At 39.8% G+C, this 27,950-nt stretch overlaps 1 protein-coding gene across 3 annotated transcripts in view; it reads right to left on the reverse strand.

Moving 5' to 3' along the window:
* Positions 1 to 27,950, reverse strand: part of PLCXD3 (phosphatidylinositol specific phospholipase C X domain containing 3) — a 167,266-nt gene that overhangs the window by 33,559 nt on the left and 105,757 nt on the right. For 2 of the 3 annotated variants that reach the window (XM_040496135.1, XM_040496145.1), the window contains exon 2: positions 15,866 to 16,574. In XM_040496135.1, coding sequence (XP_040352069.1) covers positions 15,866 to 16,574 — 709 coding nt within the window. Of the gene's footprint in view, positions 1 to 9,308; positions 10,239 to 15,865; positions 16,575 to 27,950 lie in introns of those variants that run through there. The other variant, XM_040496140.1, reaches the window with a different exon arrangement.

Genomic DNA, 27,950 nt, shown 5'->3' on the forward strand with positions numbered 1-27,950 from the left:
GCTTTGCTAAGCCTCCTTTTTTCCACATATAAAGTAGAAATGAAAATATCTGCATCATTCAATTGCTAGGAGGTCTAAAATGAGAACAGATATGTCTACTGTAGTTATTCAAAAATATAACTCTCATTCCAATTTCTTTATGTTACAGTTGAAAATGTCGAGGTCAGAAATTGATACCCTGTAAATCATCTAAACTTGAACCTAGGTTTATGGACGTCAGTCATATTTTTGTAGTAATGCATTGATTTGAATAACAAAAGATTATTGATTTAAGTTTTAAATATAAACGTTTACTTCACTCTCCACTGCTTGCCATTTTCCTAGGATACAGCAACTTCTGGTCAACCAAGGCTACATACAGCTCATTATAACCCTGCAGAGTCCGGGAAAAAGAAAGTCAGTATAATTCATTTGATTTACAGTCATTCTTTAATAATGAACTACCAGTAACAGGCCAGGTCTCTCAAGAGTTGCTATTCATGAACATCTAATTGGGAATTTCTTCCTGTTTTGGTACGAATTCAAATGGAACTAAAGGTTAGTGTTCAGATACCATATGATTAAATTTCCCCTACAAAACATTGTAATTCATATGCCCTTGGAAATTGTCACTCTTACTACAGAATTAGAGTACTGATGCCCGAAGAGAGGACAAAGGCTAGTCAATGCCTTTACTTTACAAGATCAGGAAACCGAAGGCAGACGAAACTGACTTCCTCCAGCTTACATAATTCATTAGTAAATGGCAGTGCTGGGTTCAGAAACCAGTGAAAATCTGCTTCTGGTTTATCTTAGCACTTACCACACTATGTTGAATTAAACTGCTCATGAATATGTCTCCCCACTAGAAAGTAACCACCTTGAGGACTAGGGACTGATCATATCTATTAGTCATTCTGAAGTGCAGGCACTTAGCACAGCCACATAATACAAATAATAATAAATACAAATATTACAATATTTGTACAATAAATACAAATAAATACAAATATTACAAATACAAAAATAATAATAATAAATACAAATATTCAAAGACAGACATTATTTTCAAGAATCAAGAATATTTTCTCTTACACTACTCTATTCTATGAGGTATGATTCTAAGGTCGTGGGATGTTCTTTTTATAACACACTCCCCCAAAACTTACAAGCTGAAAGTGAGCTATCATTCAGAATTGTTACCTGTGGAGATGATTGTTCACTTATCCCATCAATGGTAGGATGACTCAAAACCTTTTTATAACTCCTCTATTGAAATTGCCTTCAGAGTATGTTCATGAGGCACATATGAAAAATCAATCTCATTATTGTACCATTTGGATTTTGCTTCCAAACAGCATTTATCGTCTCTGTTCACCCACCTTATTTATTAAACTTGGCTCCGAATGAGTTTAGGTTGTTTCAAAAACCAATTTTACCCTGAAAAGATAAAGATTTACCCCCACTGAAACTGGTCTTAAAATTGCTTCAGTATCACTTGGATGGATAAGTAAATTCCCAAGGTGACTACTCTGAAGGCAGCAGACACTGAAAATGTATAAATTTTGGCATATTCACTTAGACAAAAAAAACAAGCCATATAACTAAATATTTTATGTTTCCCTAATCCCTGAGCAGTTGGTATCATTTGTTTAACAAGTAAAGGAGTTGAGCTCCAGAAAAAGTAACTGTCATAGATCTGTGCAGTGGCTGCTCTCGGCCGGGGGTTTTCAACTAGAGGGAATTTTCACATGTACGCATGTACACACACACACACACACACACACACACACACACCAATGTCTGTAGACATTTTTGACTGTTCTGACTGGAGGTCAAGGTGCTACTGGAGTCATGTGGTAGAGGCTAGGGATGCTGCTGAATGTCATACAATGTACAGGACAGTCCCTCACAACAAAGAATTATCCTATCTAAAATGTCAATTGTGTTGAGGCTAAGAAATCCTTCCCTAGGCTGAGAATTCTGACTCCCAGTCTCTTTAGCATCCTTCAGTGGCGTCAGTATTAATATCCCTGTGTCCGCATGTCTCCATAAATACGTACATGCATTTTTCTTTGGTGATAAAAGAATAAATGTATCCCCTGCCGTTTGCCACTTGAAAATCTTTCTTTGCCTTAAGCTCCTTTGCCAAAGGGTACTAAATTGTCACAGAGGTTGCCTGGAGATACATTTGGCATCTTAAAAGTCTAATTGGCAGGAAAATTAAAGCAACTTAAAATGTGTGCGCTCTTCTGAGAGATGTGCTATTCCCACCCTATGTTATTAGATCTCACAGGCAGCTGGGGCAAGAACAGCTGGGACTTCCTGCGCTACGTTTTGCCAAGTTGCTATAAAATTGTCCCTTTTCACTGCAAAACTGAGAAGGAAGAGAGGAAAAAATAGACCAACATATTTGTCAAAAGTTGCTTCCCAGCTATCTTTCAGAAATCCCAAAGGTGGCTCCCTTGTCAAGTTAATTCAATAAGTGAAGGAATGTACTTCATTGATATGTACTTCTGATAACAAAGGAAGTATCTTGGCATATACGGTGGGCAGGACAGAATGTCAAACCTAAACGCATATTTTTCTACCTCAAAGTTAAAAAATAAGACATGAGTCACATAGTTGCCAAATTTTCTCAGGGGACTTGCTGAATTTTGTGGTCAAAAGAAAATCCTTTCGCATAATGGTTTTGTTTTCCCTTCTCTCATAAACAGCCATCACTAACACCAGTAAACACACAAAGTGTTGGGTCTTTGAAACCACCACAGAACTCAACTTGTTGGCCTAGTTTGAACCTTATTGTCTGGAAATGTTCCCAAAATCAAGCAGAATTTTCTACCTTAGAAAAGATGCTTTTGCCACCATCAATGGTCAATGATTAGAGAACCACAAAAGTAGACCACATCTGAGTAGAGAAAATAGACATACTTTTGATATTTGTGTACAACACATTGCAATGGTTGGAGGAAGGTAAAGGGCAGAGACGGTCAGTGTATTATTATCCTGAAATATTAGATAAGTCACTTTTGTCATCTTTCCTTCTTTTGAGCTCCTATGGCATATGAAATCTACAGGTCAAAATGTTAGTACTAGTTGCAAATTCTGTCATGTGCCATTCTCTAATTCTGTCTCCTATATAAATCTCAAGTTCTAAAAAGATTACCCTGTAACCCAAGGATCAGGAGGCAATATTTTATAAGACAGTACACCATGCCTCTCCTATCCCCACTCCAAGCCCACAGCATGGTCTTAACACATTCTTTTTGGTTGAGTGACTGGCTGATTCAAAAGATAGATGGATTCTTGAGCTGGGACTCTAAGAGAAACTACTTTGGTCACTTTAAAAAGAGAAATTAAAATTCTCTACACCCATAGCATAAAAACATTCACCAAGTGGTTTATGCTATTTTCTTCTCCTCTCTATCCCACCATATCTAAGTTCTATCTGAATTTTTAGCAAGAGTTATAGAAAGACAAAAGCCTCAAAATATCACAAAGATAAGCCATGCCATGCTGGGATGGGGAAATAAAATTTCACAACTCAATTGCCAAAGAAATACCTCAAGAATCACTGTACTTGTATGCTCCAGAACAATCTTGAAACTAGGTGAGAGCACCACATCTGGTCTTTGAACACTTTCTGTACCTCCAATCAGAAGATATACTCTCACAGATGCTGAGAGAAAAGTATATTTCTGTTTGTTTTCATTACTTCTCTCTTACACCTTTCAACACACACACACACACACACACGCACACGCACATCACATCACATCACATTTTCAATCTCAAGCTGGCTACTTGGAGCAGAAAATTGTGGACCATTGAATACACCTTTATTTGCACAGCCCATGTCATGGAGACATTAAAACATCTGCCTCAATGTCCATGGTATTATGGAGTCTCTCAGTCCTTATCAGATACAAGAGTATTGGCCATATCCTGTTTGGGGGCTGCTTAGAACACAAGTGTAAAGTGTAAGCCCATAGTGGTAATGAGGTGTGTGTGTGTGTGTGTGTGTGTGTGTGTGTGTGTGTGTGTGTAAAGGTGTGAAATTCTCCTTCTGTCTATAAAACCAGGTAGAAATGCACGTGGCAGCCTGCTCTGCTTGTGAATGGCAATAAGGGTCAAATTCATTACACAAACGTTCAACTGCTAACCAGTAAATGTAAAACTAAGACAGGAATAAAACTAAGTTTCCAGGCTATTTTTTTCCATCATATGTCCCCCACATCAACACAGGGTATCTGTTGACAGATTTGACTTAGACTAAACTATCTAACCTAGCTTCCCTACAATCTCTTCACTATAAGCTACTTCTTACAAGTATTTTATTTGGAGAAACAGGCCATCTAAATTAAACTCTTCCAAAATGAATCAAAACATCTGAAAAATGTACATTCATGAATAACTTGTTACTGTGTTGTTTATCCTCTTGACTGGTTCATTTTCAAACCATAGTTAAGTCATATTGGCAACAGCTTTTCTGCTTAGTATTCAGACAGGCAGCAGCTACGCGGTGAATTCGCTCAGTTTTATATTGGCCAAATCTCCCATACATTTCCAAAGGGCAGCCTGTGCTGTTAGCATTCACTAATGAAATCACACATTACAGTCTCACTGCCACCTACCGCTCCTTCAAGAAAGGATGTCACAGCTCCAGAAACAACTTGTAAGCTTCTTTTCTTTTAACAGCTGAGGCCACAGAGAAATAAGTGATGAGGGGGTGGGAGGAAGGAATATTCTAAAGCAAAAATGCAAGCTATACTTGCGATTTCTGAAAAAAATCAATTATGACAAGCAAGTTTCTATCTATCCTTGTCTAATTATTTTTAGTACTTTAAAATAAGTTAATGAGCGAGGCTACAATCCCAGACACACAGATCAAGAGCCGGAAGATCTGTGCTCTACACCATGAAGCCAAAGATTAGTGTCTGCAGCCGATGCATGTAGTGTTTGCTTCCGAAATGCCCCAAGGCCAGAGAGTCTGAGAAAATATCATATTTACAGCTTTTTAAATTGTTGTTGTAATGAGAATATTACGGAAGAAAATATTTTATCAACTGAATGTGATAAATTAAAAGCTGAAATGTCATTGCCTAGAGTGGTGTTAGTTAACTCATTTGAGATTTCTGTAACAATTTTGTTAGGTGGGGTGCAGGTGGAGCAACTCCTCACCCTTTTATCCTTTCACAGAGAGGATTTAGCTCATACACCTCACTGAAATAAGTATTTATACCTGTTGGAGTCACCCTTGGGAATGCATAGATTAGTCACCCAAAGCTGAGTCTACCAAATGCACCCAACACAAATAAGCCTGCTAGTGTGCACCCAGTCAAGCAAGCCCAGGCGGATATGCCTTCCCCTGCCGTAAAGGGCAAGAAAACAATTCAGTTGTAAATGTGACAGTTGACTCTCCCCTTTGGCTTCTCTGTGCCTTCAACAAGTTGTGAAACTTTGGGAAGAAAGTTGGAATAGTCACCAATATCAAAGAATCAGCAATTCTCTTTATAAAATTCTGTGTTCTCACATTTTTTTTCTCACCCTCAACTCCTTTGATATCTACCACCTGGGTTCCTTATATTTGCCATTCAGCCCCAACCCTTTCTCAATGAGATAAGGCAGAAATGAGACTGCAGAGCAAGAATATCAAGATTGTCAGTATGGCTCAATGTGAAGAGTTTTCACTTTCAGTAGACGAACCTGGGCTGGGGTATCACCAATGCTTCGATTGGCTTCATTATCAAAATGGTCTGGGCTCCTACATAGATACGGCCTCACTTATTTCAGTGAGAAAAAGAACCACAAAGAAAAAGCACATGGAAAGCCTAATTCACACCAGAGGCTTTAAACCAAATGGAAGTGATATTTCTTCCCTGCATTGCACTGAAAAGGGAGAAAAGAAATTTAAAAGCCACCCCTGACATTTAGAAGCTGGCCTGACACGCACAGCTAGGCCTATTATGTTCCTTTTGGACCCAAACAATCTCCCAGAATACCAACCTCAGACTAGGTTACTTGAGATCATGAGACAGTGGGATAAAAAAGGATACTTTAATTTTGTCTAAGCACAAAAACAAGATCACCCACAAAGTAACCAAATATCTACCTCTCTAGACTAAAATAAATGACTGCACCTCCTTTGCCAATTATAGTTTATCCTTCTTCTGGCCATACAGATAGGAGTTATTCATGGAGAGCCTGGGTGGCTCAGTCAGTTAAGTGATTGGCTCAGGTAGTGAGATTGAGCCCTGCACTCTGCGCTGAGTGTGGATACTGCTTAGGATTCTCTCTCTCCCTCTCTCTCTGCCCCTCTTCTCTCTATCTCTCTCTCAAAACAAACAAACAAACAAACAAACATAAAAAAAAGAAGACTTGGGGTGCCTGGGTGGCTCAGTCGGTTGAGCATCAGATTCTTGATTTTTGGCTCAAGTCATGATCTCACGGTTTGTGGGATCGAGCCCCGTGATGGACTCTGCACTGACAGCTGGGAACCTGCTTGGGATTCTCTCTCTCCCTCTCTTTGCCCCTTCCCCTCTCGTGTGCTCACACGCTGTCTCGAAATAAATAAATTAACATTAAAAAATATTAAAAAAATAAATAAATAAGTAAAGGCTTATGGATATACCCACTTATAGAATTATCCTTGCCTTTTCACACAATCCAATCTAGAGAGAACCTCTAATTCCTTGAACCTTTCCCCAAGTCACTCAACCTAAGCCCCAATTCTATAGGGCTTAAAATTCCCTTCCAACCCTCTCACTGGGATGTATCATGGTTCCCAATGGTGGGAGTTCTCTTTTGCTGCAACAAGGAAGGTCAGTGTGTTCAACTATATATTTGTGTCTAGTGATTTGGCAATGCTTCCCCTTCCCCCAGTTTTCAATAAGGTCTCTCCAGAGTGGAGCTGTTCCCTTTGGATGAGTGCTCAGTGGAATGGGCTTGTGCTTTCCTTCAGGAGCCCTGTGAGTACAGGGCAGAAAGGGAGCACCAGCCTGAAGGCTCTTCCTTGCGCCTCAGTATGTGGCCTGTGCTGTCCAGATCCGACCCATTTTACTTCTTGAAACAGACACCACTTACTGGCTCATCTACTGAAAATATGTGCTTTGGTTCATTTCAAATCCCAAACAAGCCTCCTTATTCCTCAGTTGCTGGCTGAAGTCTCCAAATTACTGTGCCACAATCTAATTGACTAAACATCCCTGCTGCCTGGGCCCTCCATCTTTATTCCCTCTGCCCACCATCAACCCACCTGCTCTCAGCTTTTTGTGAATGCCAGTTATATACTAGGCTACTTCCTTTTCAGATGTTAAATTCAATCTGACAAGCAATTCCCCATAAGAAAATTTAGATCCAGAGATTAAAGTGGGTAAACCTCTATCCTACGCCATGCTTGTTAGACAAGTGTATGTATTTTCCCTCCCCCTCTCTCACACGCACCCTCTCTCCCCTACACACACACTCCCAAGTTTCCCACTCCTCCACACACACTCTCTCTCTCTCTGATACACACATGCACGCGCACACACACACACACACACACACACACACACACCAGGCACTGAATGGGCAACTGACTTCCCAACAGCTTGGCATTCTCTCTAGTCTTTGACTCTCCTGACACAGATAATGAAAGATGCCTGCCTGTATTCACCTGTCATTTAATCATACAACATCAGCAGAATAAAGAAGAAGGTGAGCTTTGATGTGCACTCCTGTTTTAAAAATTCTTGGGTCAAAAGCTGTTAAAACAGAGAGGGGTACAGGCAGCCCTCCCTCCTGCCACACCCCAGCAGGACCCAGGCAGAAATCATTCTTGTGTCACACGGCCTTATGGTCGGAAGTTGTTATAGAAACTTCTTTTTACTGTTTGAAATCAGGACTGGGGAGGCCACTGAGTTGCAAATGCTATAATGTTAATTGGTTTTGGTGGAAGACACAGAGTCTCAAAGTTACTAATGCTTCTTGCAAAGGAATGTGCTTTTGGGCCCAGGGAAAAAGAGTCTCTCCCCAAAGCCTTGCCCATGTTTCTGCAGCACAATAATCCTAGGATAGAGTTATGTGACATGGGAGAGAAGATGTATGAGAGACAATAGTAAAGGACCAATTTTTTTCTAGAAATCAGTGACGGGTAGCTCTACCTTAGTGACAGAACAAATCTAGCACAGTCTGTGGGTAGAGAAATCATGGCTTAAGGAAGAACTACCTGAATCTGGGATTGGAAGGGGACTGATAAATTTTGGGGTTGACTCTCTCTTTCCAGGTTTCTTTTTTTTTTTTTTTTTTTTTTTGTGAATTGATTAACTTTTATTTTATTTATTTATTTATTTTCTTTTTTTAAATATGAAAGTTATTGTCAAATTGGTTTCCATACAACACCCAGTGCTCATCCCAACAGGTGCCCTCCTCAATACCCATCACCCACCCTCCCCTCCCTCCCACCTCCCATCAACCCTCAGATTGTTCTCAGTTTTTAAGAGTCTCTTATGTTTTGGCTCCCTCCCTCTCTAACCTTTTTTTTTTCCCTTCCCCTCCCCCATGGTCTTCTGTTAAGTTTCTCAGGATCCACATAAGAGTGAAAACATATGGTATCTGTCTTTCTCTGTATGACTTATTTCACTTAGCATAACACTCTCCAGTTCCATCCACATTGCTACAGAAGGCCAGATTTCATTCATTCTCATTGCCATGTAGTATTCCATTGTGTATATAAACTACAATTTCTTTATCCATTCATCAGTTGATGGACATTTAGGCTCTTCCCATAATTTGGTTATTGTGGAAAGTGCTGCTATAAACATTGGGGTACAAGTGCCCCCATGCATCAGCACTCCTGTATCCCTTGGGTAAATTCCTAGTAGTGCCATTGCTGGGTCATAGGGTAGGTCTATTTTTAATTTTTTGAGGAACCTCCACACTGTTTTCCAGAGTGGCTGCACCAGTTTGCATTCCCACCAACAGTGCAAGAGGGTTCCTGTTTCTCCACATCCTCGCCAGTATCTATAGTCTCCTGATTTGTTCATTTTAGCCACTCTGACTGGTGTGAGGTGGTATCTGAGTGTGGTTTTGATTTGTATTTCCCTGATGAGGAGTGACATTGAGCATCTTTTCATGTGCCTGTTGGCCATCCGGATGTCTTCTTTCCAGGTTTCTTGAAACCAAGTTCATCTGTGGCTGGGGTGGGGGTTGAGGTGCAGCTTGCCTACAGAGGGGAGCAGTGTTGCTCAAATTGAAAACTCTGAGCCACAGGCTCATGAATCAGAGCCTCTGGGAAAGCACACAGGAATTTGCATTTTCATGAACGCTTCTTACGCATGGCCCCATTTGTCTGGAGCTTCCATCTTATTTACAAGCCAGACTCCTCTTCCTAATGGTTCAAAAGACCTAGATTCTGAATTGATCCTAGCACTGGTCAAGCCCCACTTGAACAAATTATTTAGTTTTTCTGACCTTAGTTTCTTAAATTGCATATCAAGAATAATACCTGTTGAACAAATGAGGCCTCCATAAGTATATGTTGAAGAAATTAAACCTTATGATGAAAGCATCTTACAAACAATGATTATTCTAATGCCGATCTTCCATGGTCTCCTTGACATTCTTTCTCTTTAGGCATGTGTCTCCTGAGGAGGCCACTTTCCCTTTTACTGAAGAGACTAATCCATTATCAGCTGTCCCCCCAGTGCACTGACCTATTGGGGCATGGCAGGGGTGGCGGGGTGGGGGGTGGGATAGGGCAGAGCCAGAAAGTTGCTCTTCATGGAGATTGGTGCTTTCTCATGTCACCCTGAGCTGCCTTTGAACCATTCTGAGTCTCCACCCTTCGTGAGCTCCCTGAAGCTGCTAAGGTGATGGTGCCACAGGTGAACAACTTCCCAGAGTCCAGCCCCACACCTGCTGGGTCCAGGCAACAACAGAGTAAGTCGGGCAGCAGAAATATTGTTTGAGGTATGGTTGTGAACTGGGGTATGTCCCCATAAGATGGAAATATTAGAGTTTATTGTGTTCACGAGGCAGAAAGAGAGCCCATGAAAGGTCAGCTCTGCACAAAATTGATGGCCCACCCCCAGGTCTGACGTCTGATCCTCTCTGGTCAAGGTTCCAGGGCACCTTGTTATGTTGCGCATGATGCAGATAGAGAGCCGGTTGACCCTTCCATGTTGGTCCCTGCAGTCTGACGGTCTCTGACTTTTCCTAGCTTTCTTGTCCATCCTCTGTCCTCATCCTTCCCTAAGGTGTAGAGGACAAAATTCTGCCTGCAAGCCAAAAGACCTGGATTTTAATCCCATATTTGCTGCCAGTTACTTCTGTTACTTCGGACAATCGCTTAGCATACCTCTGGCCTCAATTTCCCTACTCAACGGAAACAGTCAAATGGGCAATCGAGGCACAAGGCAAGGAGGTGGAAACCAAGTCACCTTTAAATTTTCCCTTCTTTTCTGTTATTTAATAGTGGTGCTTCCATGAGAGTCCCCATGACAGCATTCTACCTCGGTTCACTTTCTTTTTTTTTTTTTTTTAAGTTTATTTATTTATTTTGAGAGCGAGAGAGAGCATGGAGGAGGTCCAGAGAGAGCAAGAGAGAGGGAGAGAATTTCAAGCAGGCCCTGCACTGCCGGCGCAGAGTCGACATGGGGCTCGAACTCACGAACCCTGAGATCATGACCTGAGCTGAAACCAAAACATTTCAAATCTACTCTTCTCATTAGCTTTGCCTACCCCAAATGCAGCATACGTTTCCCTGCCAAACCCCTAGACCTGACTCTGCCCTCCAAGATGACAGATAACATATTATATGTACCCACTGCTAAGAAACGTGAATTTTACCTAGTTTGCAGGAGTAGGCATGGAACTTGGAGTCAAACAAATCCAAATAATAATCCTGGTTTTGCTAAACCAATATGAGAGTTTTGAGCAAGGTACTAGACATTTCTTATCCTCAGTTTTTCAACTCTAATGTATTTAATAATACTTACCTTGCAAGGCTGGAGGGAAGATTACATGGATAAATTCATGCAAAGCACTTAGTACAGTGCCTGGTACATAATGTGGGCTCAACCAATACAGGAGCCTTCATTTCCCCAGCTGGGTGACATTGGTGCTTATTCACAGTCAGCCAACAACCAATTACAAGCTGAATATTTTACTTCATCCTCCAAACAATGACTGTGATGATGAGGGAAAATGGGCAGGGCAGTTAGCACAGTATTAAACAGATGTGGAACACTTAAAATAGATGATAATGATGATCATAATCATTATCACCACCATCATCGTCATCATCTAAATTACTGGCCTGTATAAACCTTGTCTCAATTAATTCAGCATCAATTTACTTGCAAAGACGTATTGCTCCTTAAATATTCCAACAGGTGGTCTAACTGATTTTTTTAAACTAACAAAACCTATAATTTAATAAACTTCCATGAATTAGAGAAGGACTTGACTCAAGTCGCACACCTTCTTTTTAAGAACGTGTGAATTCCGTGGGGGTGAGGTGCAAAAGCTGGTGTTTGAAAAATAAATTAAAAATAGGTCTTTAAGAAATAAAAATCTGTGTCTTTTGGCATTACTAAAATGTGGAAAATGCATCTGCAATATTTGGAACCAGTGGCCAGATTGAAAGCTACCCTACCTGAGTTGAGTTGTCCTAAAAGCCACCTACACCTTCAAACACTGTTTTCTAAGTGCATGTGCTCACAGTTTTGTTAGTCCAAATATTAGATGCCATAAAACATTATAGAGAAACTAGTCACATGCAGGATCTTAGAACTGTAGGATTTTAGAACTGGAAAGTGTCTTGGAAATAATCTAGTTCAAACTCCAAACTTTGCAGGTGAAAATACCTAAGGTCCAGGAAGATCTTAAAATTGCCTAGCGACTTCTTTAGTGGCAAAGGAGAGTCTCATTACATCTTTTGGTGTTAATGTAGGACTTTCTGAATGAGTACGTTTGTGCACAATAGCAAGAAGAAAATGGCAAAAAGTCTTCATGGGCTTTATCACTTGAGAAAAAAGAAGCACTATGTCTTTGGGAAGTCAAGTATTCTTTCGATGACTTTCAGAGGTAAGTAAATTAACTTTGCAAGGAACTATCTAAGGACTGACAATGACCTTTTCCTATAAGCCTCACACAGAAGGCTGAAATATGTCAAATCAAATAAAAACAAAACCAGAGCTTTACAGGAATACCATACGCAGCATACAGGCATTCCAATTTGTTTACAAGGAGGTCTTTCTAGTACTTCTGAGACAAACTCTGTTCATAATGGCCAGGTTCAGATATATTTGCAAATCATTTGCAAGTAATTTGCATAGTCCTAGAGAGGAAAAAAAAGTTGATTCTACCTACAGGGTCTGCATTTCTACTTTTAAAATTTTTCTTCCCCCTTTTCTTTTTTCTTTTTAAGTTTTTTTTTTATTATTTTTTGAGAGAGAGAGAGAGAGAGAGAGAGAGAGAGAGAGCAAGTGGTGGGTGGGACAGAGAGAGAGAGTGGGAGAGAGAGAATCCCAACCAGGTACCTGTGCAGAGCCTGAGGCGGGATTTGATCTTCCGAACATGAGATCCTGACCTGAGCTGAAATCAAGACTGGGGTGCTTAACCAACTGAGCCACCCAGGCACCCCTTTCTTCCACCTTTTTCAGTGACACAGCTTTACTATTCCAGATATGTAAGCCAGAGGCAAGTGAAAAGTTCTGAATTAGAGCAGATGACTGAGGACAGTTTTTCAAAATTAATTTTATGGGCTGTTAATAAGTGCTATCTGAGAAAATATTAAGTGTTTGCAAAACATTGTATTAGTTCAGTTTAAACAGAATTCTTTGTTAAAATGCTTGTTAGTGACTTTTACATGCTATAAAGATTGTGAATCTTTTGAGAGACTTAAGCAGATATCTAATTTTCAGCACTTTCCTAACTTATTTGATCTTTTTTCCACAAATCCTACTTTACTAATACTGTACTATAGCATAAGTAACCAAAGAGCAGTTCAACTTATAACTTGCAAAGACCTAACTGCATGAAATCCTGTAAGAGAAAAAAATGAAAGTCATCTATACCTTGAGTGGATTTTTCTTCCTGACTTCCCAAAGGCTATTCCTTACACAGGTAAAAGCAGGGTATGGTTCTTGGCCAAATGCAAAGCAGGCATATTAGATGGGAAAGTCTTTTCCTAAATATAGAACGAGGCAACAGAAGGTAAAGAAAGAAAGGGAAGACTCCTTTCATGCCCAATATGTAAAATTTAGAGATGAAGCTTCCTTCATTAAAGACGTAGTGAGAATAAAGAATGTTGTAATTGGTTGATTCCCAGTCCCCTCCTGCCTTCCCTACCTCTAATGGGTCCTCAGGGACTTCTCAAAATCTGGGGTGTAGTTAAGAACAACACATTCTTATGTGTATACACTAGAACTCTCTCATTTTTAAGGATGTAAGAGAAGTGGTAAGTTGTTATTTACCAAAACAATGAACTGTTGTAGAAGGTGGTGCTATCAAACACAGTCTGATGGGACTAGCTGGGCCATAGGGCCAGAAATGAGGAGAATAGTTTGGCATAATAATCTAGAGGAGAGTGTGGAATCTCCAAGACAATGTGTGCCTAGGGAAAGAAAAGAGATGAGAAAAAGAAAAGGAGAAGGAGGTGGAGGAGAGGGTTTAGCCATAAGACTTGAGCATGGGGTTAAAGTGATATAGACATCATCTGGGGAAGATATCCTGGGCCAGAATATTTGTACTTATAGACAAGTCTAAAGTTCAATTTAAAATTAATTGTATTATTATAATTATAAAACCAAACCTGTTGTCTCAAATCCTCAGTAAAATCTAAAAACCATTGTAGAAATTGAGCAAGAAGCAAGTTTAAGGTTCTACAGGGTCATGGAAAATACACATGGGACAATCAACCCATAAAATGATATAAACCAGAAGCAGCAAGCATTTATACCATAGGAATGTAAGAAATCTAGACATTGGCAGAAATCCTAGGGAAGGCGTTATACTTGCATAGGGTATACAATGAAGAGCTGGGGATCACATTAAAATTTTAAAGAATAGGAGATCTCAGCTAATATCTGAATAACAGAAGGAAGTTACAATTCTGTATGGAGGACCGCCTCAACTCAAATAGCTTGTGGCTTTCACTGCCAAAAAATGCCAATAATTTGCCACTTGAATTGGTTTATATCCCTAATGATCAATTGGCCACATCCACCGGATGCTTTACTCATACTTTAAACTTATCATAACCTTGACTGTAGCTTCCCCACCTCCTCCCTAAGTCTTTGTTTCCTGATTCTGTAAATGTCTGCATCACTCATTCCACTTCTCAAGAAGAAACTTTATCCCTAACTCTTTTCTCTCGTTCACACCACATATCTAAATAGTCAAATAATTCTAATTTTTTGCTGTGGGATACCATCCCCTTCTGTGTTTTCTCATTTCCTCAGTTTAGCTTGTGTTTACCTTGCTGAAATAGTTCCGAGCACCTCTTCACTGTCCACTCTCTCCAATCCTCTGCCTCCATGCTACACCAATTATCTATCTAGAATGCAGATCCGGTCAAGTCACTGTGCCACTAAATACAATTTTCTAGCTCCCCATTGTTCATAAGATGAAATTCTTTCTTTAGCCTGGCTAAAGGCTTTCTTACAAGTGTGTTCCTGCCCCACTGCAAGCTTCACCTCCTGCCATTCCGTACTCTACATGCTATGCTATGAGGCCATCCATACGATTTCATCTCCTAATCTTTTCTCCTCATCTCCTTGTCTTTTCCTACAAAGACCTTGAGCAAAATATGTATGCTCTATCTCCTTACCATAATTCAAAATATCAAGTAAAGTTTAAGATAAGGTCTGGTAAGAATTGTAGTTTCTCTTCAGACAATATTTGCTTTGTTTGATACTTTAACTGAAAAGAATAAACAATATGTACAATTCTACATATTGTATCATACCGATGGGAAAGAGCTAGAGATCTTTGGTGATTGCTTAAATTATACTTCACAAGTAAGCACCACTCTAACATGTATGGCTGGGCTTGCCAAATGGAAACCCATGCTCTGGAGAGTGGCCCTTGCTTATGGTATAGCATAAAAGAATAGAATATGGTGTGAGAAGCATAGAATTTGAGTCTTGGTTTCCTCCTTCATTGTCCAATTGGCCTTACGCAAAACATTTCACTTCTCTAAACCTCACTTTTTATCTACTTCCTAGGATTATTGTGCAGATCAAATGGAATTAGGTATATAAAACAAGGCCACAAGAAATAGAGAAAAGGCTTTGTAATCTGTAAAGTTCTATATAAATGTGAAAAGGAGTGCTATGAAAATACAACTGGACATGGAGTCAAAATGCATGGTGCTATGCATTGATCTGTGTCCTAGAAAAAAATACATTGAAGTCTTAATCCCCTGTACTCATAACTGAGGCTTATCTGGAAATAAGGTGTTTGCAGACATAATTAAGATGATATAATTAGGGTGGACCCTAATCCAATATGACTGGTGTCCTTATAAGAAGAGAAGAGAAAGATACATGGGGAGAACACCATGTGAAGATGGAGGCAGAGATTGGAATGGTGTATCTATAAGCCAAGACATTGGCTTGTCAACCTTCACCAGAAGTTAGTGGGGAGGCATGGAGAAGATTCTTCCTCAAAGCTATCATATGGAGTTGACCTTGCTGAAACCTTGATGTCAGATGTCTAGCCTCTGCAACTGAGAGATCGTAAGTTTCTTCTGTTTTAAGGCACCCAGTTTGTGGTATGTTGTGTGGCAGCCCTAGGATATTAATACACGTGAGTATAAATTTTAGCTCTGTCAGTTACTAGCTCTATGAATTTGGGTTAAATTCCTTAAGACTTTTTCTCGATACCTTAAGACACTTACCTTTCTGTGATCGTTTCTCTGAGGCCACTGGCCACTCCTTTGACCACAGTGCTAGCTTTGGGGGTCAGTACCACCTGAGATATAAAAAACGAGCCCTTCTTTCTTCTCTCCGTGATGGATGCCTGAAGAAACTGGATCAGTTTTTCCGGGTCTGTGGTGTTGGCCCAGGGTGCTGGCATCATCTGCCCAGGCCAGAGAAAGGGCACTTCCAGAGCCACTGGACTATGGTAGAAGACCAGCACTTGATAGTCTTTCTCCCACAGGTACTTTAGACTAACTTCCTGGGCAAAAATTGCTGGGCACATCTTGTTTCCATAGATGTCTTTCAGCATTTGGACCAGTTTTTCATGGTGATATTTCTGCATCCCATAAAAATGGTTGAAGTCCAAGAATACTACCTCCTTATGGTGATCTGTGAGGAATGCATTAATCTCCTCAAGGCCTTCATTGACTTTGGCACTGAACAAACCATGAGCAAAGTAGAGTTCATTGTCGGGGTCCCTGGGCTTGGTGGAAATTCGAAGATCAAAATAACGGATCCCAGCTCCTAGCTGACCAGTAAAGTTCATTGTTTGAGTGGCTAACCATTTCCGCATCAGCTTTTTGGCTACGGTTCCAAACACAGAGACAAAATTCTGGACGGTTTCTGGCTGTTCAGGCCCTACTGGAGAGGCTTCATCAATGTAGAAGCTGAAGGAATCATGAGATCCTAGAAGAATAACAAGGCATAATGTGGTTATAGTTCAGTCCTTTGCTCTCCCCAACTTCTTTCCCTCTTATAATGTCCATCTCTCTCCCTCAAATGAACCAAAGGAAATAATAAGTAATATTTTCCTCAGTTCAGTCTCATGTTTTAGGCAGTCCCTTTTTATAGCCTATACAGTACACACAGCACTTCAACAGACCAAACTGATTATAAAATGACTTAAAAATTCCTTCTGATCAGTATTTTAAATACAAATGATCACCTTCTACTTCTACCAACAAAGAATTTAATGTATTCATTAGGATTGACTTTCCATATAGGTGGCATAAGTGACCACTTATAAAGTGGAATTTATGGGGATTCACTGGTTTCCAAATACTTTGTCTATGATCTTGCCCTTTCCATTCATTAGGAGTTGATTTTAATTGTTGAGAGCTTGTGTCAACGAATAAAGAAGCCCTTTTCACGGACAGATGGTCAACATATGAATTGCTACCTCATACAGTCTGGAAGGCACAAGATGTCACAAGGTTAGAGTCAGGGAGAAAGAAGCAACAGGACAGAACAATGTTGAGCAAAGGTGAACTTGGATGAGGCCAAGTACTTTTCTCATATTGAATAAGCAGATTTTCTTATAAGTTAACAAAACTGACAGCACTTAAAAAATTAACTAATAGACTATTTTCTTCATAAATATTTCCTCTCAACAGTGAAAGCTCTCTTTGGAGTCAGCTTCCAAATTTGGAAGAATTTCTTCCTAGGAAGAACAAGGGCAACCTTTAATTATCATGTAATTATTATGTATTTAACTATTATTAATCGTTTAATGTATTATTTTATTATTATTTACTTAATTATTATTTATTACTAATTTAGTTTAATTATTTATTATTATTTTTGTCTGTTACAAATATCAAAACTCCAGAAATGTAGCAATGAACATGTGCATGATTTGCCTGTAAGTACAGAGTGCCATTTAAAATATTGTTGGATCTAATCAAGAAAAATTATTTCGTTTTAATTTTTTTAATGTTTATTTATTTTTGAGAGGGAGAGAGAGCACGCCCATGTGCATGAGCGGGGGAGGGTGGAGAGAGGGAGACAGGATCCAAAGCTGCTCAGTGCCTACAGCATAGAGCCCAATGCGGGGCTCAAACTCACCAACCGTGAGGTCATGACCTGAGCCAAAGTTGGACTTTCAATGGACTGAGCCACACAGATGCCCCTTAATTTTATTTTTGAAAGCCTCCCGTAATTCTTGGGCATGACCTACTGAACAGGTAACATGAAATTAATATGTCCTGAATTTTTCACACGCGTCATTCCCCATCTGTTACTCAGGCTTCCTTCGACCTTGTTGCCCCATTTCTGATCTAGTTCTTTTGAAAATAAAAAAGACACACCTTGTTCTACTTCTTACACTCCTCCCACCCAACACACACACACACCCACACACACACATACACACACATACTCCCTTTATATTTATTATCCATCACCTCAGGGCCTTTGCCTGATAAGCTATTTGAAGCAATTGTTTTCGGTGATGTAATATTTATCTTTGTCTATATTCCATATCTATGTCAATCTATATGTCCATGTGTACATCTATCTATGTCGAGCATTAAAGAGCCCAGAGGAATAACAAGAGTATGAACTTCAGACACCTTGGTAAATTGTTAGAGAAAATATTTTGAAGAATACTTTAATGCCTTACAAATGATAACCTTTAAGATTTGGAACAGCTAACTCCTCAGAATTATTAGCTTTTTTTAAACAATGAAAGGTAACTCCGAAATACAGAAATGCCATGTTTAATTTAATCTGGAACTGTCTGATCTATTTATCTTCAGTACATGGGATAGGAAGAAAATGTTAGCACTTTCTAAATAAGCAAAACTGGCAGTCTGGATCTGTATTGGCAAATTTTAACAGGGATTGAAATTGCCGCATATCAACTTATTAGTTGCTGTTCAGCCAATTGCTATATAAATGAAAAGGCTAAACAACCTGTGCTGTGGCTCAGTATACAGACAGAACATGATTAAAGGAAGAAATAAAAAGGTGAGTTGAAGAAGAGCTATAATCAAATGATCTAGGATTAAAATAGGTATAAATGAAAAACTAAACTCTCAAAATAAGGGTTAATGTATAAAATTTGAAAAATTTTTAAAGTTAATTTCCAAGCATGTGAAAAGAAGGGAGATGGAAATAATTGTCTACTTCTGTAATATTGTGATAGACATATTTGGAAGCAAGCAGAAAGGGAATTTAAATATGACTAGATTTCTTTTTCCAGAAATGAGTGGTTCTTTGCTTTCAATAAGACATTGGTTTCATTATTCTGTCATGTGGCTATCTGGCAAATTAGAAAAAAAAAAAAAGCCTAGAAAAAGTCACCAATTTTGAAAATCATATAAAAGGACATTAGTCTCTAGATTAAATTATTTGTTGACATTTCAGGACAATATGTTAGGAGATCAAAATAAGGGAATGTTAGGAATAAAAATTAAAAACAGCTAACCGTCAGAGGAAGAAACCCCCACCATTTTTTGTCCTAAGCTAGGTGATTCTGAGGTCCATGTACAGCATTTGGTGCAGAGGCAAACATCACTTGGAGAGGAGAATTAAATCATCAATCAATAAAAAACACTGTCTTTGCATTGGGGGGAGAGATTACACAATCTAATGTTGGCCAAAAAAGGACTATCTTCATGGCTTTTGATTTCATTTGGAATAGTACTTCCTCCCCAATTTTAACATTTTCACTAACCCATTAAGTCTTCTATTTGTTTGAACTTAAAACAAAAATACAATGGTATTTTATGACCTTTCAGTAACAGAGGAAAAGTCTGGCTGAGCCCTCGTTCTTTAAAAACCAGAGAGCCCTGCCCACAAGCAAGACAGTGCTTTTTATTTCTTTGTTCTTGGCTACATCCACAACTTTTCTGCCTTATCTGCTCTAATATTTTGCTGCTACACTGGCTCAGTATTTCTGGGCTCCTCACCTCTTATCTTTTTCTTGTCTACAGCCCCAGACTCATACCTTGGACCTGATACTTAATGTTGCTCCCCTGATTCTAAACTTAGCCTCTCAATTTTGGGTCTGATTTGCATTCTCTAGTCAGAGAAGAGCTGGCCACTCCCATTATGAACCCACACCATCAAATTCATTTGCTCTGGCTCTGAAGAAATGAACTGATTAGAAGAGGTCTTCCCCCCGCCCCTTCATTTCTTTGAAACAATCACTTTTACTAGTTCCTCCTCAGTCTGCCACATCATCCCTTCATTTAGGCAGTAGGTATCCTTCTAAAATTGACCCCCCAAATCCCTGACCTCCTGGCATTCATCCTTGCCCCCTGACCCCCCAGTATGGGCCTAATCTAGTGACTTGCTTCTGATGAATTAAATAACACAAATATGATGGGATACCACTTCTGAGATTAGGTTACAAAGACTGTGACTTCCATCATGTTACTTTCTCTCATGCTGACTTTGATGAAGCAAACTGTCACGTTGGAGAGGTCCATGTGATAAAGAACTGGGAATGGCCTCCAGCCAATAGCAAGCTAGGAAATAAGGCCTTGATTTGAACAGCCCTCAAGGGTTTGAAATCTGTCAATAGCCACAGAGTACGATTGGAAGCACACCCTGCCCCGGAGGGATCTTGATTTGTAGCCTTGAGAGAGACCTGAAGCAGAGAATCCAGTTAAGCTTTGCCTGGATTCCTGACCCATACAAACTGTGTGTTGTTTTAAGTGATTAAGTTTTGGGATAATTTATTACATAGCAACATCTAACAAATACAGGCTGTGACAACTCTTTTGTGTTGATGAGAGGATTTGAGGTCTAAAGACTCAACTGCCCAGTATAAGAACTTGGAATTTTACTACACTTGTGGTAAGCATAGCATAATATATGGAGTTGAATTACTATGTTGTAACACCTGACACCCATGTAACATTGTGTGTCAACCATACTCAAAATAAATAAACAAATAAGTCAAAATTTTAATGAAAAAAATTAATTAAAAATGTTCATGGGCAAGGTGCCTGGGTGGTTCAGTTGGTTAAGCATCCGACTTTGGCTCAGGTCATAATCTCATGGTTTACAAGTTTGAGTCTCGCACCCAGCTCTGTGCTGACAGCTCAGAGCCTGGAGCCTGCTTCATATTCTGTGTCTCCCTCTCTCTCTGCTCCTTCCCCGCTTGCACTCTGTCTGTCTGTCTCTCTCTCAAAAATAAATAAATATTAAAAAAAAATTTAATGTTCATGTGCAACTTTCTATGCATAAAAACTATAAGGTAAGAGGAAGAATGAACGAAAATTGGCTTAAAAGGTCTTCTTGAATGCACAACTGGAGTTAAGTCATTCTGCATACTGTGGTGGATGATCTTAGATGTCATCTGGTCTAACCAACTAGCATGCATCACCCATTTTATTAACTCAACAATGTAAAGAATATGTATGATAATCTCATTTTATGGTCTCTGATAGCACTGGACTTAGCTGCTCATTCTATTGGGTGCTGTAGTAGGAAAAATTCTAGAATGGCCCCCAAAACCTCCATCCTCTGAGTACAGATGCCCTGTGTAATCCTCTCCCCTTGAATGTGGTGAATATGACGGGATATCATTCTCGTGATTATGTTCCAGGATACGGAAAGGAAGTTTTTTCCCCCATTTGTAATTAAAGTCTCTAACTGGTTGGCTTTGAGCTAACCAAAGAGAGAGTATTCTAGGCGGGCCTGACCTAAGCAGGTAAGCCATAAAACGAGACAACAAGCAGCAACAGGTTTTCTCCTGTCGATTTTAAGTAAAATGCAATGTTGCAGAGAGGGCAACATGGCAGTTGAAGGGATTAATACCAAAGTGCTGTGAAACTTTCTTTAATTTGAAAACATCTGAACAATCAGCAGCCACAAAAAGAAACATTTATCTAAACTTAAGCAGAGCTTCTGAAAATACAGCTGCCATTGACCTCTCTCCCAGGGACTTTCTTGACTGGGAAGACTGTGTAAATTCAGCTGGTCATTAGAATAAAAAAACCCAATATAACCTTCCATACCCTCTCACTGAAGCCCTACCTGCCTCCCTTTGACTAACTTTAATATACAAGCCTTTCCTTTCCGGTTATTCAGTAAGTTACTCATCACTGAGTGATCCCACATGTACACTGTGGACACATAGATAAACCCTGTCTTCTCTCCTATTAATCTATCATCAATTACTTTACAGACTGCCAATCACAGGACCCAAACTTGGAGAGGAAAAGTTTTCCTCCCAACCCCTTACATAGTGGGCAGCCTCTAGGAGCTTGAGGACCACAGTCCCACAACTCAAGGAACTAGATTCTGCCAACAAGCAGCAAGCTTGCAAGAGGAGACTCGGCCTCAGGTGATGAGACTACAGCCTTGGCCAACACTTTGATTTGCAGTCTGGTCTTCAGATTAAAGTAAATCAGGTAAGGAAAGCAGCACTAAAGTGGGGGTTGGGTGACTAGTTTCAAATTCAAGCTCAATCGCTAACTCACAAGTTAACACTGGAGGATCATCAGATTGTTTACCATTCTGGCTTTGGGTTTACCAGTTTGCTCAATTAAAACATTCTCCACACTTACTTCACAGGGTTCTTACAAAGAACAAATGAAACCAGGTTTGCAAAAGTCCCATAAAAGGACTATAAAACTTAAATTACTGTTGTTCTCTTGCGGTGGTATACCTAGTCACAAAACAGATTCACTTGTGACTTAGGAAACACTACCTAGGTGAATACACATTGGGATGGCAGTGCAAACTCACATGGGAGATGATTTAAATTGTAGGATTTAGGTTTGTAAATACTTTTTTGAAAACAAGATTCTTATCCGCCATTTGTCTAAGGTTTTAGCAAATATTGAACGATCAAATGTACCCCGAGTCTTGTGGCTTTGAACAGCAACTGAATAGTGACATCTTGCCATGTACTTACACTAAATAGTAACCTTCTTTCATTCAGTATCTTTCCAGTATTATCTATACAAGTTCTTTGGGATGAACTTCTATTGGTCTCTTGATTTGGCCACAGTTCCATTTCAAATTCTACAAAATCATGGGGTTAATAAACGTCAAAGAGAATGTATCAAGTCAATTTCATCTGTGAACCTTCAGAACAAAAGGCCCAGTAGGCTAAGTTTTGACGTGCCCATGAGTGTACAATTCCAATATCTATAGCCTGACCTTAGAATTCAGGCTCTGACTCCATCAAAATGACAACTGCTCCTCACCTTGCTCTGCAGAGCACTGAGCTTGCAAGTTTATGTATGGCATACCAGGTTTCCCTCTCCCTATTTTATTCCTGTTGTTTGGCACGGGGCTGAGGTTTTCAAGACTCCTGCTGTCTGGTAACAGGCTTCCTGCATATTTGATACCTTGATACCTTTTATGATAATAGGACCAACACCACAGGAATGGGGAAGCATATGTACCTTTTACCTGGGAACCAAAAGAGGACTGCTGGGTGAGGAACTGAAAGGGTAGATTTCGTTTCTGAGTCGTCATTCTAGGGTAGGGATGAGCAGGTGGCACAATCTCCACTTTCCATTGGAAGAGATGGTGTGAAGTTGACCCTCTTGTCTTCCTTTTATGAAATTCTTAATCCTAGTCTTCTTTTATGACCCACAAGTATTCCCTTCTGTACAGCAAAGAATTATTTCCATTCATGGTGGTCTTCCTGTCTCCTGAATGCACAGTCCCTCTGGTCTGCACCCACCCCTTCATCAACTAGTAATTGTTATTAGATGTTGTTACTAACACTCATCATGTTCATTAAATATTTTCTCTTTGTTTCTGACTCTCCACCCACAAACCTTCCTTCCTATATACACATATACATGCACACACTATAAGCAGATTGCAAGCTTCCTAGAAAAAAAAACAAAATCAAAAAACTCATGCCTTATAAGTCCACGTCCACTACTGCACCTGGTTTTATTAATATAAACCTATTTTAGGCCAATGGGTCCAAATAAAATTTATACAGGATATGCTGCAAAGGTGAAATAATTACTTCTAATAATCATTTGTTACAGATTAGGCAATTTTTCTTTACCACTTCCTCTCGAATTTCTCAGGAAATTAGTCTACACAGCCCGGTTCTCTTTCCCTGACTTTGGTTCCATCTTTCATCCACTGTAGTCAGACTGTCACTGTTGCAACTCATATCCATCCTCTGTGAAATATCACTGATGACCACTAAAGAAAACCCACGAGCCACTTCTGTGATCTCATTCCTAAGCCCTCACACAGAACGTGGCAGGCATTTAGTTCATGTCATTGATTAAGCAAATGAATGAATCCTTCTCAGCCTTTCTGGAACATTTGATACTGCTATGCTCCCTCTTTGAAATATTTTCCTCCTTTGGCTTTTGGGACATAGCTCTTTACTAGTCTTTCTACACTCTCTGTGATTGCTGTTTCTCAGTCTCCTTCACCACCTCTTCTTGTTCTTCCAGCTCCTAAATGAGGGTGTTATTCAGAGCTCTATTCGAGACTTCAAGTGGCTCCATTCTTTTTCCTTGCTTGATCTCCTCTACCTCGTTGGCCTCATGCCTTTAACAGATGCACCATGAATTAACACCACCTAATCTGACCTGCATTCCAGACCCCCTGTCTGCCTACCAGGCAACTAAATTTCATCAGTCTGTGGGAACCTTACACTTAAAATGTCCCAGGTGAACCTTAGCATCTTCCTCTTCCCAAATCCTCCTTTTCATGTGCCGCCTAACATACTTGATTACCTTATGATTCTTCTATCTCATTCTTGGCTTCATCTTCAATTCTCACCTGCCTCTCAAACCCCACATTCAATTGGTCTTAAAGTCCCATTGTATTGACCTTCAAATCCTCTCTCAGATATGCCCTCTTCTTTTCTGTTCCACTGCCAGGGGCCTGGTTTCCTGTTGGGACCACTGAAATCGCTTTCAGGTACTATTTCCTTCATCCCAGTTGCCACCATTGTACCCTTCTCAAAGGTTTTACCCTGTCTTGGCCTCTAGAATGGATTTAACCTTTGAGAGAAGATATAATTGATTTCCAGCTAAATACCCTGGCATTCATCAACAAGTCCCTTTTGCTTTCTGCCCCATTTTTCATTAACAGGAATTTTGACTCGGTAACATATCTAGTACCCAACTCTTCTGGGGTAATTATTTGCTCATATAAGCCCCTGCCACCCCTGGGAGACTGAAATCCCATCATTATATACTAGAATGGTATCTAAACCTGGTTATCTGCTGAGTCTGTCCACCCGTCGGTATTCCTTTAATACCCTTCGATACTGTCTCCAGAGTACTAATTAGACAGCTCCATCCACTGTAACCTTGTACTAAATCACTAAACACAACCCTTTGTGTGGCCTCTGGCTTTGAGAGGCTGCAAACCTGACTGATGGTATACGGAACTCTAACATCAGCACATGATCCTCTCTGCAGGTGGATCTGTACTGCTCCATCACTGGTAGTACTTAAATAAAATCCACTCTTGGCTTCTAACTGTAATGGAGGAGAGAAAATGCACAGATTATGGAAATAATATTAATTCTTAAGTCACTTTTACTTGGTTTGGAAGTCAATCAGTCCTCTCCATTGTTGATGCTCAATCCGACAGAAAAAAAAAAAACGTTAAAATTAATTAGTTGGTTCTTACTTGACAACGTATCATTAATCTCACTAATTTTTCTTTGCCCCATTAATTAAACTGATGAGTTATTGGGATTTGTTTTAGAGACAAAGACCAAACCTTGAAGAATAGGGATCACTCCTTACTCCTGGCACACAATCTTGCCTCAGCCCTCCAGCACATGATCAGGTCTTTGTGCACAATACAAGAGATTTTGCATCATCAGAGATAATGCACAATATGTATCAGAAACCAGAACACTTTAGGATTGAACGGATAATTAAAAACTACACACCTGTAATGCATATACTTTACTTGACATAATGAATGTATAGAAAAAACATTTTCAAGTAATAAACCTGACATATCTTGCAGAACACTGAGATGAATCTTTTTGTAAAGGAATAATCAAAATAGTCGTGCTGTGATTTCTCTTTGGCTAAATCTGTATCTTTCATACTGTGTAACTCCTTCTTCCCCAGCACACCTCAGAGACAGTAAGCTGAAGTAAAAAAGGCTGGTTTCCTTACTTAAGTCTTTTGATCCAGGATCCCAGATGCCAAATTTGAGAAGCCCTATTACATTGATGCTTCCCAGGAGTACAGAAGCTCAATAATCATCACAATATCTTTAGAATTACTGGGCTGTTTCCTTAAACCAATAGATGAGCCGACAGTGAATAGTTTAAGAGCAGTGGTGTTCCAGGCAAGGGGCAGAAAAGCAGCTTGTTCTAATTGCCACCCTTGGTGAAACTGTTGAACCTTCTTTTATAGGAATTTCTTTTTAAGGACTATCAATAGGGATGCCAGAGAAAATAATTAAAAGAGACCCCAAGAAATAGAGAAGTTTGAAATTACTGTCTAAGCCAGCTCAGCAATGCATTCTCTCTTTCCACGGCATCTATCTCGGCCCTTCTTCTCAGCAGAGTCAAATGGAATCGTGAGTGGAGGTTTTGCCACGTATATTGTGCTGCTAAGCCAACACATACAAGGCAGCATTATGACCTTCTAAGCCCAGCAACACAGCATCAGTGAGGGCAGTTTCCAAAAAGGGAAGGTCCTGAGACCAGGAAGAATCTATATCGTAAATATAAAGTCTTAAGAAAAAAATCAGTAGATCAGCAGTATTTGTCAGGTAATTCAAAAGAGCAATAGACCCATCTGCTTTTTTAAGCACCCCTGGTGCTTAACCAGTGGTGATTTTGACCCAGGAGATATTTGACATCATGTGGAAATACTTTGCATTGTTACAGCTGAAGGGGACCGCTACTGGCATCTAATGGGTAGAAGACCAGGAATGCTGCTATCCATCCTACAACTACATGCACCAACTGCCCTCACCACAAAGAATCAACCAGCCCAAAATGCCCGTAATAACAAGACTGAGAAAGCCTACCCTAGTGGAAACCATACAGGCAGAGCGATTTCCAGAGGTAGAAACCAAACACTCTGAATTTCCCTGCTTCATCTGTAATATACACATTTCCCCACACCTATAACACATCTCTCATACACTTATTGTGCCATTCTATTTTGAAGCTGTCTAAATACGTACTGCAACTAAAAACTGTCACACATGAGGCATTGCTTTTGAGTTTATTTAAAACCCAGCAGAATATGTGGCTTTGGCACTTATTTCTACTAATCTCTTGATTTTTACTTCAACATTTCTTTCAACTGTTCTAACAAGTTCTCAAGGTAACCAGTAGCCCGTTTAGGATAAAATTAAACCCATGCGGACAGGTACATTTTATTCGTTGTCTTCATCACCACTCCAGAAGCCTCTGTGTGGCATGAATGTTATGAGGACAAGGTTTGTCTAGCTCTTCTTTAATGTATTAAATAAATCAAACACCTATTCTGTGCAAGGCAGTATGAAAGTTCTATGCATGGCTGTGAAGAGGTGAGGTGGAGGGCTGGAGAGATTAAAATAATTAGCATTTACTAAGTCAAAAAAGGGAAGGTGGGTTCCCTCTGTTTCTTATGCTCTACCTTCTGCTCTATCAGGCCAAGCATTTGGTCGACATTTATTGAGTATCTATTATATGCCATGCATTGGGTCAAGGATATGGAAATAAAACAGATGCAAGACTCATCTAGGTTCTGTCCTTGTGGAGTTCAGATCATAGTGGGGAGAAATAAGCCAGAAAAGCCACCATTATCATAAAGTATGAAAGATGCTATGATAAGCTACATACGATACCTTTTGATAAAAGAGTAGTTCAGTCCTGAGCTCAACAGGATCTTTCAGAATAATTACTAATCAATGTGAAAGGGTGAGAACAAAACCCCAAACACATGAAACTTTTTCAATGTTAATATGCATAGGGATCACTCAAGTATCTTGTTAAAATCTGATTATGTTGGTCTGGGAAGGGGCATGAGCTTCTGCATTTCTTTCCTTTTTTTTTTTTTTTTATGTTTATTTATTTTTGAGGGAGAGACAGAGAGAGCAAGCGAGGGGCAGAGAGAGAGGGAGAAAAAGAGAATCCTAAGCAGGCTCCACACTATCTGAGCAGAGCCCAATGCAGGACCTGAACCCACAAACAGTGAGATCATGACCTGAGCCGAATTCAAGAGTCGGACGCTTAGCCGACTGAGCCACCCAGGCGCCCCCGAGATTCTGCATTTCTAACAAGCTCCCAGGTATTTATCAATGTTGCTTCAAGGACCACACTTTGAATAGCAAGGTACTAAGGTAATACTGGCCTCATCTTCTCTACAA

The sequence above is a fragment of the Herpailurus yagouaroundi genome, unplaced genomic scaffold (assembly GCF_014898765.1).
Source record: "Herpailurus yagouaroundi ecotype Mexico unplaced genomic scaffold, PumYag 29, whole genome shotgun sequence".
In the NCBI taxonomy this organism is placed as follows: Eukaryota; Metazoa; Chordata; class Mammalia; order Carnivora; family Felidae; genus Herpailurus; species Herpailurus yagouaroundi.